This window comes from Haliaeetus albicilla, chromosome 2 (assembly GCF_947461875.1).
Source record: "Haliaeetus albicilla chromosome 2, bHalAlb1.1, whole genome shotgun sequence".
NCBI classification, from domain to species: Eukaryota; Metazoa; Chordata; class Aves; order Accipitriformes; family Accipitridae; genus Haliaeetus; species Haliaeetus albicilla.
In genome coordinates, this window is record NC_091484.1 from 1,628,575 (window position 1) to 1,648,794 (window position 20,220).

A 20,220-nucleotide genomic window follows, 5' to 3' on the forward strand; every position below is an offset into this window, starting at 1 on the left:
TGCCCCCAGGTCCTCCACCCCATGTGGGGCCACAGCGTGTCACCCCACAGGGCGCAAATGGGGGTGTGTGTGGGGGGGTCCCCGACCCCTGACCGCTGCTGGGCATGGACGGCGACCAGCCTTTCCCCAGTCCCAGTGAGCCCAGCAGCGGCCCAGTGTGATGCACCCGGCTACTGGGGCCGGTGGCAGAGGGGGACAGCCAACAGGTCTAAAAAGTTCTAAAATCCAGCCCAGGATGTCACTCTGAGGGGGGGGTCCGGGGTGGTGGGTGACAGGCAGCGGGTGAGCCCTCACCCACCGGACCCCTGCCCACAGCTGACGGGACCCACCGGCACTGCCCAAGCCGGCTGCCCTGCAGAGCCCCCCCGGGGAAACCCACGCAGACCCCCCCCCAGGCAGGGCAGGGATGCTGCGTCACCTGCCTGCAGGTGGGCACGCTGCGGGCAGCCCTGAGGCGTGGGGGGCCGGGGTCTCGCCCACCCTGTGGCGGGCGCAGGCAGGGAAAGGCATGGCGCAGGCAGGGAAAGGCATGGCGCAGGCAAGGACAGGCATGGTGCAGGCAGGGACGGGCATGGCGCAGGCAGCAGTGGGCATGGCGCAGGCAGGGGTGGGCATGCCGCCGGGCGCTTCGCCGCGTGGCCGCACAGACCTTCCTTGATGGAACGGGACAAAGGTTTTGTTCTTCTCCCAACACTGCAGCCTTGTGCGGCCGCGGCGGGCAGCGGCGACAGGCGGCAGCCGGCGCGGCCCCCACGCTCCCACGCCACGGCGCAGAGGGGGAGTTTCTCCTCCTTTGTCTGCTCCAGGCGAGAGCGGCAGCCGGTGCGCGGCATCGCCGGAGCAGCCAGGGAAGGCCTCGGCAAAAGCCGCGGAGGACGGCGGCCGAGGTCCCCTCTGCGCCCCGGCACGGCCGCCACCACCTCGGCCTCACCGTGCTGGGTACGAACCTGCCCGCCGCGGGCAGCGATCCCGGGGGACCCGAGCTCTTCATGACGGAAACCTGACCGGGAAGCGTCCAGAGCGGGGACGGCGGCTGTGCCTGGGGACGGGGAGGACGGCAGCATTGGGGACAAGGACACCCGCGCCCCGTCCCCCCCCGCGGCGCCCGCTGCCGGCCATGGGAAACGGCATGAGCCAGGTAATGGGGAGCACTGGGGTGGCTGCTCTGCAGGGCCGGCCATGCCAGGGTGGCTTGTCCCGGCGTTGGAGGTGGGAGACGCTTGCCTGGCGGCTCGCTCTGCCACGCCAAGCAGCGTTTCACCTGCCGGCACCGGATCCGGCACAGGGCTCGGCCGCCAGGCAGCTTGTTTACCTGCTGGTGGAGCGAAATCGGAGGAGATGCAGGCAGGGATGCTGCGCCAGCCGGCAGCTGGGGCTCGTCCCCAGAGCTGCCCGGGGGGTGTGGAGGGCAGGAGTGACAGCGAGTCCCCTCCGAGGGAAGGGTGGACTCTTTCCCAATGTCTTTAAACCCCAGGCACCAGCTCCTGAGCACACACCGGGAGCCCTCTGCGACCCCAAGCCCAGCGGTCCCGCACCCCCCGCTTAGTGGGGCCGGGCTGCGCGTGGGGCTCAGCATCACTGGGCGGAGGGGACGGGCATTATTTTATGGTTGTTTGAGCTTCTCCCTGTCACAGCTGAACAGATACATCTTCCTGCAAGAATCTCCGGGTCCTAAGCTTTAAACACCCTTAATTGCTTGTTATCTGGGGAAGTGCCCAGAGCTGCAGACAGGGCTGTACTGCCCCGTTTCCTCCAGCGAGGAGTGGGTCAGAAGGGTGCTGGGGACGGGAATGTGCCGTTATTCATGGCTCCGTGTCCTGCCCTTGGGAGCTGCCCTTGCTAACTGGCGCTCTCCTACCCGGTCCTCTCGGTGCCGCAGCTGCAAGTTAAAGGCGCCCTGTCGATAGAAAATTCATCTAAAATCTTAGGAATCATAAGAAAAAACCCTCCCAAAGCTGTTCAGCCAAGAGAAATGTTTCCAAACGTGGGTAGTGAGATGACTGTGAGCTGTGCTGGTGGAAATCACCTCCACCTGCCCAGGTCCTGGGCACCAAACGTCGCAGCAGGGAGAAGCTGGAGGGGAACTGGCTGGACGTGGGGGTGAACAGCCCAGGGAGCCTCGCTGCCCAGGCTGGGAGAGAGGGGAAATATAAAATAGCTCTGGATAATAAGGGATGCAAGATATCCTGCTTCTGCATCTGCAGTGCTATTAACAGAGGCAATGTCAAGTAATTATCTTTTCATCATGAGAAGTGGAATTTCACAAGGAAAATAACATGAAGACCTGGTGTCCAGAGCAATCTGTTCCTGGGCTGTTAGAAATGGACTCCCTGCAGCTCAAAGCGACAGGAGCAGAGCTTGGGGCTGGGAGAGGGACCACTGCATCCTCCCCAGGCTCCTCTGTGCCTGTTGCTTCCCCATCCCTCGGACAGCAGGACATCCGCAGGTCATGGGTCTAGTCCAAGGCTGTATGGAGGCGTATGCAGTTTGCTGAGCTCAGATAATGGGCTCTGACAAAGAATTTATTCATAATAAGCAAAAAGAGCAACAAAAAAGCCGTGGCCAACTCCCAACATCCGTGAGGATGCAGCACCGCGCGGTTGCGCAGGTCGGGGTGCCAGGGCTTACACCCAGCTCCACATGCTGGATGCCAAAGCAGCAGCAGCCCCAGGAGTGTGCAGGTTCAGCTGCACCAGCACCACTGCTGCCTTGGGGCTGGTGACGATCACGTTAATGGCAGAACTTTGGCCTTTACGGCCGAGGTTGCTGCTTTCCATGGGGGATGCCAGCATGGTGGGTACCACAGCACAAGGCTGCTGCTCACGCTGCCACTTCTCCTTGTGTCCCGCAGATCCTCCCTGGCCTCTACCTTGGGAACTTCATCGGTAAGCGGAGCCCTGCCGCCGCAGAGATGTCCTCCAGCCGGGCAGCTGGGCTTGCTTGAGTTCGTCCCTCCCTGCCTGCAAACGCTGCCCGATGCCCTGCCAGCGCCCACCACGCGCTCCGCTCTGCCACTCGGTTTGTGTTGGCAGCAGCGAGAGTGGGGGCACCAGGGGGAAATGCCAGGCAGAAACCCTCTGCCTTCGCTTTGGTTTCCTTATTCAATGGCTGCCCTGAGCTCTCAGGACACACGGCGGGGAAGGGGCTGAGGCGGGGGACGTGGCCTTGCCAGGAAAGGTCCCAGCGGTGCCCAGCAAGATGTACCCCTGACATGACACCACCGGCTGGGACCGGGAAGCCCTCGCAACCGGGAACCCCCGTCCCACTTGCCCTGCACGAGGCAGTGAGCTGGACAGGCTGGGAGGGGATGGGAGCACATGGGGTGGCACAGGGCAAGCCAGGCTTTGCTTTCAAACCTCTCCCGAGTCCTGTGGGAGTTCACCCGCTGGGGTGGGCTGTGCCATGTGCTCAAGCTGGCATGGATCCTGTGCCAGGAGCAGAGGAGCTGTGGTGCCACAGCAGCGTGAAGGAGCAGGACCGGAGCCGCTCAGGGTGATGCACCTCAGTTTTACAGCTGTAGGAGATGCAGGACAGGGCTGCCCACCCTCAGGAGGGAATTTCTCCCAGAGGCAGAGTCACCCCTTCTCACACCAATTCACTATTTTAAGGGGTTTTCATTGTCAGGGGACAATTCATGACCAAGTACTGGCATCTGCCATGACAAACCAGCATTTATTAGTGCTCCTGCCTCCCTAATGGCTCTTTTGGCAGCTTGATTCTGGCTGTAAGTGCTGAGAAGGTTTAAAGCCACTGGTGTGAATTGGTAAGAAAATGTCATTGGAGCCTGAGTGGCAGCCCTGTGCTCCCTGCGCCCCATGGAGCACCTTGGGGTGGGCTGGGGGGGGCTGTAGCTTGCTGGGAGCAGAGGGGCAAGGGTACCTGGCTCCCAGGTTCATCACGGGGGTTCCTGCGAGTAACCACTGATGTGGGGTCTTGGCCTGCTGCCACCTGAGCATCGCTCTACCAAGCAATCCAGGGTGACAACAGAGATTTCAGGCCTGCTACGTTAAGGTCTGTCTGCCCACAGAGATATTTTCTTCATCTGAAAGCTTTTCCAGCCACTGTAAGTCTCCATGCCGGTGTCACTAATTGCTGTCACTCTGCCTGCCCGAGGCAGGTGGGAAAGTGGCGGGTGCTGTGTGGGTTCCCACGAGGGTTCCCACCTCCCTCCCCACCGGCACATGGCACGGCTCGCCCGCAGAGCATCTCTCTCAAGACTCCCTCCTATTAAAATTCACATCATGCCATTAGCACATTGCGGTCTAGATTCCCAAGCCAAGGTTTTACACCATGTGAAAGCTTAGAAACCCAAAGTGACGAGATGGGAAAATGTTACTCCTCCTCTCCCGCAGCTTGTGCAGCATCCGCTGGTCGTGGCATGAAAGGGAGATGGCTACAAAGCTGCTCAGCCAGCAAGACAGTCATGCTCCCCTCCCAGCGTAACAACCGCTGTGCTGAACCAATGACCAGGATCACAGCCAGGGATGCTGAAGCATTAGTGAGAAGCAGGTCATTACCTCAGAAAGCCGAGGATACCTGGTTTCTGTGCATGCAATTGCAGAGGATACACGTAGAGCGCTGCGAATTGCCCTTCAGGTGTTTTCCACAGCTCCCTTGGGTGCTAAAGGGGAGCTCAGACTGAGCCAAACTCAGGGTTGATACAAATTGCTGCAGCTCCACTCCTGTAGTTCACAAGATAAAGCAGATCCCTCAGGCTGCGGTTAAGTCCCATTGCTATGTGCATGTTTGCACCGGGGAGGTGCAGGCAGAGCGTGCTTCTCCTCCCCAAGCTGGGGACAAGTACAGGCAGGCGGGAAGCTGCCTGCTTGCAAAAGAGGGAGTTTTTCCATGCAGATGTGAATGCTGACCCCAGCACAAGCAGCAAGGTCAAGTGCCTTCGGAGGGAGGAGGTCTCTGGTTTGGTATCATGGGGTTTGTGTTCCAGATTTCCAGGGTGCATTTGAGTATTTGCCCATGTCTGTGCCGCTGCACATGGGGGGTGTGATGCAGCTGATCCTCTGGAGCATAGCTTTGCATGGTGTCTTTCTGCAGGAGCACGGCAGATGCACTTGTGGGAAGAGAAGGGTAAGAAATGAATACATGCTAATATCTAGTTTTATCCTTTAGATGCCAAAGACCTGGAGCAGCTAAGTCGGAACAAGATCACCCACATCGTTTCAATCCATGAATCTCCCCAGCCCTTGCTGCAGGTAGGGTCCCGTGCCAGGCGCCACTGTGTAGATCCTGCAGCTCCTTCCATGCTGCAGCATCTTCCTTCCCCCTCTGAGCATCCCACGGCACGTACGGCTCTCCCCGGTCAGTAGTCCCAGAGGAGCTGGGCAGCCCCCGTGGCATGGGAAACTGGCCGTCTTGTGACTATAACCTGGCCTTGAATGCTAATGGGAAACAATTTCCAGCTCTCCAGCCTCATCTTGTTTCCCACTTCCTCCCATGAGCCGTCTGTCCCCCACTGCCCTCCCCTTGCCAAGGGAGAGAGTGACCCTGTCCCCATACAGAGGGATGCTGTGTTGGGGGAGCGAAGCCCCGCAGGCGGCACTGGGGCGAGGAGCAAAGGTGCTGCCAGATCGGCTGCATGCATGCGTGACACCCCGACCACAACACCCGAGTTTCCCCTCTTCCTTTTGTGTCTTCCAGGACATTACCTACCTCCGCATCCCCCTGCCCGACACCCCTGAGGCCAACATGTGAGTACCCCGGGGAGGTCAGGACCGGCTTGGGGCACACGGGAGGGCTGGGGTCTGCAGGGCGAACAGGGGTGAGGGCTCACGGCACCCCGAGCCCTTGAGGTGCCTCCAGCTCCTCAAGCGCAGCGACCCACGGGCTGGAGGCACGATGCCCCAGTGCTGGGGATCACCTCTGGACCCTGAGAGCATCCCAGCTCAGTAACTGCCGGGGACCAGGTCCCAGCCCTAGAGAGAGGCGAGGGACAGCCCTTCTGCAGCACTGATGGAGAGGAGAAGCGAGCATCCCCCTGAGAGGTGCCTGGAGGGGGGGAGAGAGGAAGAGCAGCTAAGGGGTGTGGAGCTGGCCAAGTGCACCAGCACGGCTGGAAGTGTGAGCAGCCAAGCTCCTGCTGCCTCAGCACAAGGCACACGAGTCCCAGGGCAGCCGGGCAGCCCCACATGTCCCAGCACAGCGGCACCCGCTCCTGTCCCCAGCACAGCATGAGCTGGCCCATGCGCCTTCCCTTGGGAAACAACAGCAGTGAGCTGCTCAGGTCTCAGCCTGTAAAGCAGCGGGCAGCTTACGTTAATGCTTCATCCTCAAACGCGCAGGGCTGCTCTGCCTGAAGCCTAAAAATCCTGTTCTGCCCCTGAAGTCCTTATTCTGTCTGGTTTATTTTTCCTGCTAGCAAGAGGCACTTCAAGGAATGCATCAGTTTTATCCACCAGTGTCGCCTGCACGGAGGGAACTGCCTCGTCCACTGGTAACACTTCTTTCCCCATGCCTGATGCCATGTCCCCCCAGCAGAGCAGAGAAGAAAAGATCCAGCCCCCAGGCCCCCGCTTTGGCTGCAGACCCCTGATCAAAGCCAGCCTGTGCCTGAGGGCTCCGTACCCACAGATACACCCAGGATCCACCCTTGGCTGCGGCTTGTGACTCAGACCCAGTGGGATCCAGGCAGCCCTGGAGACGGGGCAGCTTTTTGCTGCAGCTGAGCGAGTGGGAAGAGTGGGGTTTGGGGCAGGCGGCCAGGCAGCGGCCGCTGCTCTCGCTTCCCCAGGGAGGAGTGGGTATTTATAGGCACTGATGGAGAGGACCTTGGAAGGGCTCAGGCCTCCCGGAGAGCAAGTTCTCGGAGAAGAGGAACCGAAATAGCTGAAGCACAGGGGTGGAGGAAGGGGCAAGCATGAGGTCAGGGTGCACCGCCGACAGCAGCATTTCTGCCCTTTCCCTTGCCAGCCTCGCCGGCATCTCCCGCAGTACCACCGTGGTTGTCGCCTACGTCATGGCTGTCACGGAGCTGAGCTGCCAGGAGGTGCTGGAGGCCGTCCGAACCGTCCGGCCCGTCGCCAACCCCAATCCCGGCTTCAGGCAGCAGCTGGCTGAGTTCGGCGGCGGTGCAGCCCGCAAGGTGGGACCAGCCTCTGCCACCCATCCTCTTGCTCCATTGCTGAGCCTGCTCACGGGTCTCAGAGCAAGGACGGGTCCCCAGGGGATCAGGTTAATTCCCCACTCCCCTTGCTAGCAGGCTTGGACCTGCCATTGGAAACAGGCACCTTAGTTTGCTTCCCCCTCCTTCCCCAGGTCCGCAGGCACCTGAAGCAGAGGTACGGGACATCACCTTTCAACGACGAGGAGGAAATAAAGGCCTTGCTGCCGGCAGGGAGAGGAGGACCGTCCAGGACGGAGGGACCTCGGCAAGGACTGGTCCCAAGAGCCAGAGACATCAGGACCACGACTCCCTTCCTGCTGCGGGTGAAGAGGACGTTCTCCTGCATCCCGGCTTGTCTGAAGTGACCCCAGCCAAGGGAGAGCAGCAAGAATCACCCAACAGCCTGGGAGAGACGAAGGAGCCGCAGCACAGCGGGCTGGGGGAACACTTTGCAAGGGAGTTGTGCCAAGCCCAGCTCCTTCTTCTCTTCTGGGGTGTGAGCGTGCCATTCTCTGTCCCGGCTTTCAGCTCTTGGGGAGAGATTCGCATGCACTGCCGGGCTCTGTAGCGCTCGGTGGGCTCAGCCTCTTCGTATCCAGTGTATTAGGGACGCCTGGTGAAAGGCGCAGGTCTCTGCCCCCCAGGTCACTGCAGGCTCCTGCTCAGGGCAGAGCGACAGAGGGGATCTCTCCTGCCATGGGGCCAGCACCCAGGTGATGCCAGCAGCAGCTTTAGTGCTTGGGTACCTGCTGCACGGTCCTCGGGGTGCACAGGGTGCAGGAGAGCCGGCTCTCCCCTCGGAGCGGTTTTCCCACCAGCAGCACAAAGTCCCAGAGCCGAGGTGGCTGCGGAGCTGGAACACATGGGTGCATTAGCAGACAATGCCACCACACCGGCTCCGAGGCAAGGGTCCAGCTCCAGCCCAGCCAAGCACAAGCCCTGAGCGAGCACTGTAGCTTTAGGAATCCATTGCACCCCATTCCCACCCATCCCAGGGCACAATCTTTAAAAGGTGGGACCTAAGCGTTTAACCTGGCCAGACCTCACTAAACCAGAGCCTTAAGCCATTTTGCTTAAAGACTTTCTATGTCCCCCAAGTAATAAACACCTATTCTCCACAGTCTGCCTGGGGTGCAGTCTGACTCCCCTGCGATGGCCGGATCAGAAGGGGGATGCTGAGGAGGAAGGTCCTGGCGTGGGGTGGGTCTGGAGGCTGCTGCTGGCTGCTTTCTGCAGCCCAGGGAGGACTGGGGAAGAAGTGGGCTGGGGGAAGGTTACAAGAGAGGCCACAAACCTGGGTGCCATGGCAGGGCTCTCTGTGGGGTCAGGGTCTGCTCCAGGAGAGGTCGGGCAGCAGCTGGTGGGCACTCATGCGAAGCCTGTTTCACTGCAGCCTCTCCACTCACCGGGTCCGGGAGCACCAGGCTCAGGAGACTGCTGGCTCCGGCTGCTGGGAGCACTGGGAGCCTGGCACCAGCTGAGCACCACAGGCACCAGCTGAGCACCACAAGCCCCAGCTCCTCCCAAGAGCTGTCCTATCCACAGCTTTCCCTGGGGCAGAGCACCAGGTGGGGAAAATGCTGGGGATGCCCAGCTGGGTCATCAGCATCTCCCCTGCTGGGAGCCAGAGTGTGGTTCTGGGGTCCCCCTCATCCCCGCCAACCCTCTCTCACGAGGCAGGGTGTCCCCCAGTAGCCAGACAGGGACAGGTACAGGTGCCTGCACGAAGGTTTCCAGCTCTGCATGTTATGGGGTGCCAGGCATGGGGTCCCAGAGTGAAGGAACTTCCCGAGAAGCAGGGACTGCCTCTGCCGTGGCTGCTTCCAGGAGACATCAGCGTGGGACAGGGCATGCCCACCAGTAATTAATAATCGCTCATTTACCCTTGTGTGGAAGCTGTGGCTGAAGGCGAGCAGCTCTCTGGGCGTCCCAAGGGTCCCTTGGTGTGGGCCATGCCAGTGCTTGGGCAGTGCCGGGCCCCCCGTGCCGCGAGTGCTGCAAAGAAGTGCATGAAGCGGCAGGGACAGGAGGGGCTGGTGGCTGAGATGGTGTTATACCCACTGCCCGGAGCTGGTGTACCATGCCATGCTCCACCGTTTGGCACCCTAAGCCTCCCTTTTCATTTACATGAGGGTAATTTAGGAGGGGGCTGCCGCAGCCGCAGCTCCTGGGAGCCTGGAGGTTCCTGTGTAAGCAGCCCCTCGGCAGGACTCACACACCCGCTCCTGTTTCACTTCCACAGAGCTTCGGGGCTGTGGTTCCTCGCTGCTGCCAGCACCTGCCTGCCGGTCTCGGTGTTGTCTTGGGGTGACCTAGGCAGGCTGGGACCCCAAATCCCGCCTTGCTGGATAGACGCTGACCCCACGGAGTAACCAGGGGTTACTCCATCCTCCACTGCTCCTGCATCCTCCGCCATGGGGTCCTCCCTCTCCTCCCAGCTCTCCCTTGCCCCCAGGCCAGGGCTCTCCAGCACCCTTTGGCCCCCCAGCACCCAGGAGAGTGGTGGCCCCGCACACCAGGACCACAGACCCAGGATGGATATGTGCCTCGTGCATGGCTGCACCCTCCCGTCAGTCCCATGCAGGGACGCGTTGTGCGCCGAGGTGTTTACAGCCAAGGTTTCCCTGTTCACACTGTAAACCCACGGCGAGGCCAAACACTGAGCAATGGCACCTCCAGCCCAGCTCTGCGGCACATAAAAATGTATTTATTCTGGCAGATCTGGTTTGCACAACTGGAAAAACCCAGGCGAGGGCAGGGTTAGCTGCGAGTTAATGTTTGACTCCTTTTGAAGCTCATTTTAGCGTGAAAAGTTTAAGGGTTAAGCAGCTTCGCCTTCCCTGCGCAGGGAGCAGCACAGCAGGGAAACTGGCTCTTGAGCGTCTTCGCTGATGCCGGGGTAATTAGATCCTGAGGGTCCCGCGGGTCCTGCACGTCACCACGCGGCTGTCACACAAGATGAAATCCCTGGCTGATAAAGGCTTATCCTGTTGGGCTGGAGCTGGCTAACGAGCTGGCAGCTACAATCATCTCCCGGCCTTGGATGTAATCAGCGCAAGCTGTTGAGAGGGGCTGTGCAATGACCCCTTGCCATCACCCCGCTTCCCAAAGCAGAAAGGGGAGGTGTGGATTCTCCATCTGTCAGTCCCGGACCCTTTTCCCAGAACACAGCCCATGGGTTGCCTGGACAAGGGTCTCAGGGATGGCCAGGGTGCTGCCCCAGCAAAGGCGCAGCGGGCTGGAAATCCCCTTCTCGCTGGGGTGGTGCGGAGAGCAGAGCGGCTTCCTGCGCTGCCCCGAGCACGGCGGGCTGCCAGCCTGGCTATGGCAGCACCGAGCAGGATGGCCGCGGGCTGCCAGGGCAAGGGCGAGCATGGCCCAACGCTGGCTGGGCCAGGGGGGTCCTACATGCCACCCATCTCCCTCTCCTCGAACCGGGACTCCCTCAGCTCTTGGCACTCTGAGCCACAGTGCTGGCATCGCCACCTCCTCCTCCTCCTCCCAGGCAGGGAGAGCCGCGCTGCAGGCAGACCCCCGGTTAGCTGCGGCCCCGCACCCCGAACGGGCGCAGGCAGGGCGGGTGGGCTTTGCTTTGCGGCAAAGGGGCCACGGACAGGCTCGGTAAGGAAAGCAAATTCCTGCCAGCGTGCCTGGCTCGTAGGCACCTGCATGGCCCCCTGTGCCCACTGTGCCACGCGGCTGAGCCCCCGTCCCCATGTACTTTGGAAAAGCCCGGGGCTGGGCGCTGTGCCGCTGCTTATTCATTTCGAGGCTTCGCAGCCCCGAGCAGCTTGCCAGCTCTTGGGAGCTTCATCTCTCCTCCCTGAGAGAGGTGACTTTCTCTGACTCAGAGCTGGAAAGGAAACCCAGCGGGCTGCAAAAGGAGACCCAGCGGGCTGCAAAAGGAGACCTGGTGGGCTGTGGGCTGGGTGGAAGAGTTGGGTTTCCCCGCACAGCAACATGTGACTCTGCAGCAGTGATGGAGGAGCTGACACCGCTGTCACTCCAGGGCGTACCAGTGAGACCAGAGGGTAAAGCCCACCCAGCCTGTGCCCTGCTGGTGGGATGGGTGGGGGGGTCACATCGCCAGCCCTGCTCCAGCACAGCCCTGTGCAAGGGCAGCCGGGCGGTGTTTGGTATCAGCCAGCTCCATCCCTGCCCCACGTGAGGTGAAATCCCTCTTCCTCCTGAAAGGACAGCTGAGCTGGGCTCCTCACTGGAAGGAGAGAGGGACAGACCCTCCTGGTAGCGGTGGCATTGAGGAAGGATGCTCAGGAGCCAGCCAGGAGCGAAAGGGCTGTCTGGGACCCTGTGCTGGGCCCAGCCCTCTCCCAGTGCTGACGTCCATCTCACCCACGTGTGCACCAACACAAGCACCCACCTCCCCGCAGAGCAGTGCAGGCGCGGGAAGCCATTTCCCGAGGCGTGGGAAGGCTGGTGCCCAGAAGAGCCATGACCATGGGCACTGGTGTCTCCTCTGCAGGGACGGCTTCTGCCAGGAACCCCTGGGCCAGCAGGGAGCTGGCATGGGCGCGGGATGAGTCAGGCTCCTTCACCGGTCCCCGGCAGCCCTTGGCACAGCTCTCAGGCCTTCCCACCTGGTTCCCATTCGACTCAGCACCCGGAGCCCCGCAAGGCAGATGTGAGTGTTAGAGCGGAGGAGAGATTCGAGAGATGGGGCAACGTCACTGCTCACACCAACCTGGAAACCCCATGCCTGTTCCCGCACCTCCCCACACCCGTGGGCTGAGGTGCTGGTCCCAGGAGGGCACACAGGCCCTGGGCAGGGAGATGTCCTGGTCCCCAAAGCAGAAGGAGGGGAGAGGAGGGTCCCTTGTTCCCTGCAGGGAGGGTGTGGGAGCCCTGAAAGTCTGAGAGGGAGCACCCCGGAGGGGTGCAGCGAAGTCCCCTGTGCTTTCTGGTGCCCTGTCCCCTCTCCCATGGGTGCGAGGTGCCCGTCCCCCTCCTGTAGGCTGCCCTGTCCCGTCTCCTGTGGGTGCAAGCTGGGTGTCCCCTCTCCCGCGGGTGGCCCCATCCCCTCTCTTGTGCATGTGAGGCGGGTGTCCCCTCACCCGTGGGTGGCCCTGTCCCCTCTCCCGTGGGTGTGAGGTGGGTGTCCCCTCTCCGCTGGGTGGCCCCATCCCCTCTCTTGTGGATGTGAGGTGGGTGTCCCCTCTCCCGTGGGTGGCCTCGTCTCCTCTCCTGTGGATGTGAGGTGGGTGTCCCCTCTCCCACGGGTGGCTCCGTCCCCTCTCCCGCGGGTTGCCCCGTGTGTCCCGCCCGCCCCTGCCTGGCGGCAGAGCCAGAGCCCGCGGTGTTGGGCGGGAAAAGGAAAGTGAAAGCCGGAGCCGTGCTTTCGCTTTCACCGCCCCGGCACGTTCCCTCGGGGCGGCCGGGCCAGGCGAGGGGCCGCGATGGCGGAGCCGGGGGCACCCATGCGGCTGAAGGAGTGGCTCATCGCCCAGATCGACAGCGGCCGGTACCCGGGGCTGCGCTGGGAGAACCGGCACCGGACGCTCTTCCGCATCCCCTGGAAACACGCGGCCAAGCAGGACTACCGGCAGCAGCAGGACGCCGCGCTCTTCAAGGTACCCCGGGCTCCCCGGGACCCCCGCCCGGCTCCGTGACCGCCCCCGGGGCTCCCTATTGCCTGGCCCCGTGCACACCCCTAGGACCCCCACTAGGCTCCGTGCGCACCCCCGGGACCCCCCCGCCCGGCTCCGTGCGCACCCCCGGGGCTCCCCACTGCCCAGCTCCGTGCACACCCCTAGGACCCCCACTAGGCTCCGTGCGCACCCCCGGGACCCCCCCGCCCGGCTCCGTGCGCACCCCCGGGGCTCCCCACTGCCCAGCTCCGTGCACACCCCTAGGACCCCCACTAGGCTCCGTGCGCACCCCCGGGACCCCCCCGCCCGGCTCCGTGCGCACCCCCGGGGCTCCCCACTGCCCAGCTCCGTGCACACCCCTAGGACCCCCACTAGGCTCCGTGCGCACCCCCGGGACCCCCCCGCCCGGCTCCGTGCGCACCCCCGGGGCTCCCCACTGCCCAGCTCCGTGCACACCCCTAGGACCCCCACTAGGCTCCGTGCGCACCCCCGGGACCCCCCCGCCCGGCTCCGTGCGCACCCCCAGGGCTCCCCACTGCCCAGCTCCGTGCACACCCCTAGGACCCTCACTTGGCTCCGTGCGCACCCCCGGGACCCCCCCGCCCGGCTCCGTGTGCACCCCCAGGGCTCCCCACTGCCCAGCTCTGTGCACACCCCTAGGACCCTCACTTGGCTTCGTACACACCCCCGGGACCCCCCCGCCTGGCTCCATGTGCACCCCCGGGGCTCCCCACTGCCCAGCTCTGTGCATACCCCGAGGACCCCCCCACTTGGCTCCATGAGCACCCCTGGGACTCCCCTGCCCCCAGCTCTGTGCCCACCCCTAGGGCTCCCTATTGCCTGGCTCCGTGCATACTCCTAGGACCCCCACCACCCAGCTCTCTGCAGCCCCCCAGGACACACAACCCCGGCTCCCCACTGCCCCCCACCCAGCCCTGGTGGACTCGTACCCCAGTGGGCCCCCTTGGACAGTGGAGCGGGGAGCCAGGACACAGGCAGCCCCCACAGCGCAGGGCATCCTCTGCCTGACAGGCTTGGGCCGTCTACAAGGGCAAGTACCACGAGGGGACAGACAAGGCCGACCCCTCCACCTGGAAGACCCGTCTCCGCTGCGCCCTCAACAAGAGCACCGACTTCCAGGAGGTGCCCGAGCGAAGCCAGCTGGACATCTCCGAGCCCTACAAGGTGTACCAGATCGTGTCCGACAGCACCCGGGATGCAGGTACATCCCTGCCATCCCTCCTCCTGCGCCAGACTTGGGGCTGATGCATGCACTGTGCCTGTACGAGCTCCATGTCCTGCAGGCATCACCCCTCCTCCCTACTCCTCTTCCTCTCTGGGTGTCCTGGGCAGCCAGGCGCCTTCCCAGGGGCCGTTCCTGCTGTTTGCCCAGGGGGTCATCTGGTTTTCCTTGCTCTCTGCAGAGAAGGATGGTGACACGCAGTCCCCAGCCGGCGAGGATCAGCAGGTGAGCCAGCCCCCACGCCCCGTGCCATCCGCCGCAGGAGCTGCCTGCGGGCTGGAGAAGGTGGGACCCCCAAATCCCCCCTCATCCGCTGGCTGTTCCCCTGCATGCACGCTGCCCGCGTCCATCCCGCTGGGCAGCTGGCTCCCTCGAGCATCACTACAGGTCCCCTGTGCCATGCAGCTGCCAGACTCAGGCCGGGGATCCGCCGGCATGCAGGGTCCATGGCGGAGGCAGGAGCCGGCTCAGGACTCCCCGCTCCTGCTTCCGTCCTCACCGCAGCCGCTCTCCTCCCCAGGGCACCGCTGTGGAGAGTCCGGAGCATGAAAACCAGAAGGGCAGGATGGAGAAGTGCCATGTGTCTCTGCTGCCGCTGCTCTCTGCCCACCCAGCCGAGCGAGGTGAGGAGGGTCCCTGGCAGCGGGATGGGGCTGGGGGCAGGGAGCACACGCTGCCTAGCGGGAGCAACCCCGCTCTCCGCAGCCCTGCGCACCGTCCCTTGTGCAGGCAATGCCCACGGGGATGGAGACCAGGGCTGGGGACTCCCTCCCTGCCCCAGCGAAGCCACTTGATCATGCACTTAGGAGCTTTAATGAGGTCCAGTAACGAGCAGCAGTGGTGGAAAGGACCCTGCCGCCCATCTGGCCCAGGGGCTGGGGCCAGGACAGCACCCGGGAGCCCTCGGGGACAGCTGCCCGTGTCCCTTTACCACCTCATCTCTTGCCCGGGCCCAGGGTACCACGTGAGGGGAGTCTTCTACGGCTGGAACCCGACCCACGGCCACCTCCTCCCCGGACCCCCGTCCTACCTCCCCGTGGAGGACGTCAACCACTCAGGTAGGAGCCGTGCTGGCCAGGCAGTGCCCTGGGTGGCCCCCCCTGGACCGGGCTACCCGTGAGCTGACCATCCCCTCTCCCCAGACTGCTGGCTCCACATCCGCCTCTACTACTGCGACGTGCTGGTGAAGGAAGTCACCACCCGCACGGCCGAGGGCTGCCGCATCACCTCCCGCGCCGTGCCAGCCGACAGCGAGCGCCTTTACGGCCCCTCCTGCATGGAGCAGATCGAGTTCCCCCCGCCGCGGGCGCTCGGTAGCAGTGGCCGGGTGGCTGGCATGACCGACGTGCTGGAACGGCTCCTGCCCCACCTGGAGCGCGGTGTGCTGCTGTGGGTAGCGCCCGAGGGGGTCTTCATGAAGCGCCAGTGCCAGGGCAGGGTGTACTGGAACGGGCCGCTGGCCCCGCACAGGGACTGGCCCAACAAGCTGGAGAGGGAGAAGACCTACAAGCTGCTGGACACGCAGCAGTTCCTGCAGCGTAAGTGCCCGCCCTCCGTCCCGGGCGCACGGGGTCTGCTGGACCCTGCCCCGGGAGACCCCGATCCCCTCGGGAACAGGGTCAGCTCCTGCCCTGGCACGGCTGCTGTGGGCTGTGGGGCTGCGGGGACCTCGTGTCCCCTGACAGATCCGGTGTCTTGCAGAGCTGCGGGGGTACCTGAGCCACGGGCAGCCCACGCCACAGTACCAGATCCACCTGTGCTTCGGGGAGGAGTACCCCACCAGCACCAGGCACCACTTCCAGAAGCTCATCATGGCCCACGTGAGTATGCACCGGGGCTGGCGCTCGCAGCGGCACCGAGCTGGGTGCCAGGGCCACCACAGTTGGGGGGCACACGGACCCGTGCCTGTTCTCCGTCGGTTCTATGCCTCCGCAGGTGGAGCCGGTGTTCGCGCGGGAACTCTTCCATCACGCCCAGCGCATGGGGCCGATGCTGCTCCATGACTCCCCCCAGCCCTGCACCCCCGGTGCTTCCAGCCACATTATCCGCGTCCTCAAACAGCTCTGCCAGCCCTGAGCCTGGACAGGCAGGAGGAGAGACCAGTCGCAAGGAAGCCTCGGAGCGGGATGCTCTGCTGCCCCACGGCCCCGCTCTGGCCACGTTCCACGAGCCGGTGTGCACGGGGCAGTCGGCGCTGCGGGGCCGGACACGGGCGGGCGCTGGCCGGGGCGGGCGGACGGCTGGCGTCCCTGCGCAGGTCACTGGATTTATTCCCCGGGAGCCACCCAGGTGGGATTTTTGTGTGCTTGTTTGGTAAGCCGGGACAGAGCCAGCTCCGTCCTCGTGCCTTGCACTGCCGGGACTCGCCGTTCGCAAACCTTAGAAATAAAGGTTGTGTTTCGGTACCACTGGCTCCGGCGTGAGGGGCTGGCGCCAGACCGAGGGGGGCATGGGCAGCTGGGGGGAGCCAAGCCCTGGCAGAGCCTCATGCTGCGGGCAAAGCCAGCTCAGCCCCAGCCGCAGGGGACAGCATGAGCTGACCCCCTTGCCTATGTGCTGGCTCAAGACCTGTCCTGTGCTGGGTCCTGGCCCCTTGGCAGGGGCTGCAGGCAGCGGTGAGGTGCCCATTAGCTGCTCTGCCGACCCGGCAACGTAGGAGCCTGTCCTAAAGGCACTCGCTGCCCGTGCCTCAGTTTCCCCTGGTGAGCGGAATGAGTGGGATCCTGGGAGTTGGGAGGCCATGCTGCACCCTGGAGTCAACATCCCGGCTGGGCGCGGTGTGGGGACCCGGCATGGAGCAGAGATCTGGGACGGTGCACAGGATCTGGCACAACCCCAGGCTGGGGGCAGGGGTCGAGTCGCTGGGGTGGGCAGGGGGTGGGTGATGAACCGAGGGCTGTCAGCAGCCCCAGCCCCGCCAGCAGCACCCCTCTCAGCCCCCCGCCATCCCTGGCCGAGGCCCAGCTGTGCACCATGGGCAGGGCAGGATGAGACCCAGGTCGTGGGAACCTCCCGTGGGAAGAGGGGCTGGGGGAGCCGGGGGCCGTGCCTGGGACTCGGCCGAGGCCAGCGCTGCCCGCCTCTGCCCCAGGGAGGCCGTGGCCGTGCCAGCGCCAGGGCCGCCGGCTGCTGGCCGCAGGCCTTGGCGGCGTGTCCGTCCGTCCGTCCACAGGGACCAACGCTGGACGGCAGAGCCCCGCTCCGCCCTGGGCGGCCCCGCAGAGGAGGGGCCCGCCGCCCCCTCGCCGGCCGGGCGCGGGAGGTTGGGCCGCTGGCGGGTTTTAACGGGGCCGTGCCGGGGCCGTGCGGCAGAGCGGGAGCGGCGGCGGCACGGGAGGGCTGCGGCTGGCCGGGAGGATGCAGCCGGACCTCCCCGTCGGCGACGCGGCGCTACGCGGTCCACCGGCCCCCGAGCCGGCCGGCGGCTCCTTCCCCAGCCCCGAGGCCACCAAACCACCCTACAGCTACATCGCCCTCATCACCATGGCCATCCAGAGCGCGCCCGAGAAGCGCATCACGCTCAGCGGCATCTACCGCTACATCATGGGCCGCTTCACCTTCTACCGCGAGAACAAGCAGGGCTGGCAGAACAGCATCCGCCACAACCTCTCCCTTAACGAGTGCTTCGTCAAGGTGCCCCGCGACGACAAGAAGCCCGGCAAGGGCAACTACTGGACGCTCGACCCCGACTGCTACAACATGTTCGAGAACGGCAGCTTCTTGCGGCGCCGCCGGCGCTTCACCAGGAAGAGGGGCCTCCGGGACGCGCCGGGCGCCGAGGGGGACGAGGGGCGCAGGAAGCCCCCCAGGCACCGGGCGCAGGGGCAGCCAGCCGCCCCGCTGCCCGAGGAAGGGAAGGCGGAGGGGGGCTACGCTTCGCCGGCGGCCACGGGGCGCCTGCCGAGCCCCACCGCGCTGCCCGAAGGTGCCGGGGCACCGGGGTGCGCCGAACCCTGCGCCCGGCGGCAACTGCCCAAGGCCAGGCAGCCGTGCCTGTACCTGCCGGACGCGCCGCAGCCCAAGGGGCCGTTCTTCGCCCCGCCGGAGAGCCGCCCGCCCAAGGAGACTGTCTTCGGGGGGCTCCCGGCGGCGCTGCAACTGCCCCGGCCAGGTCAGTACCCGCTGCCCGGTGAGCGCCCGGCACCGCACCCTGCCCTGCTGCCCACCCTGCTGCCCGCCCAGCCCAGGGACCCCCCGCAGGACTCCCCGGCCCCCCCAGGCAGCCCCCCGGGGCAGCTGGAAGGCGAGGAGCCGGCCGCCCCCGGGCTGGGGCCAGGCCAGCCCTTTGGGCAGGTGCCCCCCACGTTCCCCGGTACCCTCCTGGGCACGGGCAAGCCCCCCCCATCCTGCTTCCTAGAAGGGGAGGGCTACGCGCAGCCCCCCCTGCCCGTTTTTGGCTCCTTCAGCCGGTCGGGGCCCGAGGCGCTGGGCGGCAGCTACCAGTGCCGGGTGCAGGCGCTGAGCTTCTGCGTGAAGGAGCGGCCGTGCGGCACGGCGCTGGAGCATCTCCTGGCCGCGGCCCCCCCGGCCCCCGCCACCCCTCGCCAGCCACCCTTCGGGGCCGCGGGGCCGCGGGCAGGCGAGCAGAAGGAGCCGTGGGGGCCGGGGGGCACGATCCCACTGCAGGGGGGCAACGGCTACCCCCTGGGGCTGCCCCCTTGCCTCTACCGGACACCCGGCATGTTCTTCTTCGAGTGAGGGACTGGTCCACCCCGGGACGCCCCCGGCCCCGGCACCGAATAAAGCACGTTCCCCAACGCTGCCTCTGTGGTCTCTGCGCCCTGCTCGGGGTGGGCAGGGGTGAGCTGGGGGCCCTCTGCCCCAGCCCCAGTGCTGGCTGGGGGACATGCGTCCCCGAGGCCACCCGGCGCAGCCCCCATCCCCGTCGGCCCCTCCATCGGTGATCACCGGCTGAACGGTGAGGTTACGGGGGGACGGGACATGGCCAGGGTCAGGGCACCCGCGTCCAGGTCCTGCGTCCCTGGGAGATGCTGGGGACAAGGTCCTGCATCCCTGGGAGATGCTGGGGACAAGATCCTGCTGCAACGCGGGGCCAGGAGCCCCAAAGCCCCATCCCGGGGCAGCAGGAAGGAATCTTGTCCATGAAGGGCAGGGGGATGTGCTGCGGCAGGAGCAAGCCCCCGCGGAGCCCTGCTGCTGCCTCCCTGCGCCTGGGACCGCTCAAAATGCCTGGCTTCGCCCCGGGTGCCACACATGGCACAACCAGCGCCAGCCTCAACGCGTGGCCCCGCTCACGCACACGCGTGGCCCCAGGGAGACGTCGGGGGGGAGGTGGCAGAGTGTGTGGGTGCTCGGCTTTGGGGGGGACAGGGCTCCCTCCCCTCTCTGTCCCTGCTCAGGGCTGTGCCGATGCCTGGCCGGGCTCCCACCAGGGCTCTGCAGACACCCTGAAGCCAGGGCACCCCTCGGAGCCGGGCTGTGCCAGGGGCTGCGGCTGTGATGGGAACGGTCTAGGAAAGCAGATTCCTCCGAACTGAATCACGCCGGGCGGCTGCCCGTAAGGAGGCACCGGCTGAGTCACCGCTGCTGGCACGGGGCTGGGCATGGGGGGCTTGCCCCGGCCGGCTGGGCTGGGGGACACCGGAGCAGGCGGGGGTCCCCACACAGCCCCAGGCTGGGGCCTGGCCGCCAGCCCCTTCCCAGGCACGCTGGGACAGCCAGGCCAGCATGTCTGCAGTGCTGGAGCGGGGCCAGAGTGATGCTGGCAAAGCAGGGGGCTGTGCCCGTGCCCATGTCCCCAACCTGCCCACCCCGGGCTGGGACAGGGGGGACCCCAGGAGCAGTAATGCCCGGACCCCACAGCACAGCTAGCCCCAGGGTGGGCACAGTGGGAAGATGCCAGGCTGGTGGGGGGTCTCCAAACCGCTGTTGGGGAGCAGGTTTGTGGCAGAGCCCCCCAGCCCCCAAGACCAGCGGGACCCCAGCTCGGCCAGTCCCGGGGTCTCTGCAGGGGCCGTGCTGGCACCGAGAGGCAGAGCTGGCGTCACTCGGGGACAGAGAGCAACGTGGCCACGTCAGCCCCATTATGAGCCCCCAGATGGCTGCTGCTGGGCCATGGCTGTGTCCCAGTCCGGGGCAGGGCAGCGGGGGAACTGCCCTTCGTCATCAGGGATGGCCGCTCAGCCCTGGGCCTCTTTTTTCTCCCTGGGTGTTTTTTTTTTTTTCCCCTCCCCAGTGGAAAACAATATTTGAGCGTCTACATCATGCTGGCGTCTCCGGAGCGGCCGGCGGCG

The 20,220-nt window shown here is 65.1% G+C and overlaps 2 protein-coding genes across 2 annotated transcripts; both read left to right on the forward strand.

The window, feature by feature from the left end:
• The first annotated feature begins 646 nt into the window (after positions 1-646).
• On the forward strand, positions 647-16,371 carry DUSP15 (dual specificity phosphatase 15). Its single transcript, XM_069778570.1, has 19 exons — positions 647-1,138; positions 2,852-2,885; positions 5,128-5,210; positions 5,656-5,705; positions 6,374-6,448; positions 6,925-7,096; positions 7,270-7,478; positions 9,573-9,686; positions 10,589-10,738; positions 10,889-11,135; positions 11,601-11,759; positions 12,460-12,705; positions 13,756-13,945; positions 14,148-14,191; positions 14,487-14,589; positions 14,923-15,024; positions 15,109-15,504; positions 15,668-15,786; positions 15,902-16,371. The coding sequence occupies exons 1-19, from the start codon at positions 1,118-1,120 to the stop codon at positions 16,040-16,042; spliced, it is 2,655 nt and encodes an 884-aa protein (XP_069634671.1). The 5' UTR covers positions 647-1,117; the 3' UTR covers positions 16,043-16,371.
• Positions 16,372-17,083: 712 nt separating this feature from the next.
• Positions 17,084-18,723, forward strand: FOXS1 (forkhead box S1). Its single transcript, XM_069801553.1, has one exon. The coding sequence runs from the start codon at positions 17,324-17,326 to the stop codon at positions 18,662-18,664; it is 1,341 nt and encodes a 446-aa protein (XP_069657654.1). The 5' UTR covers positions 17,084-17,323; the 3' UTR covers positions 18,665-18,723.
• Positions 18,724-20,220: the final 1,497 nt, after the last annotated feature.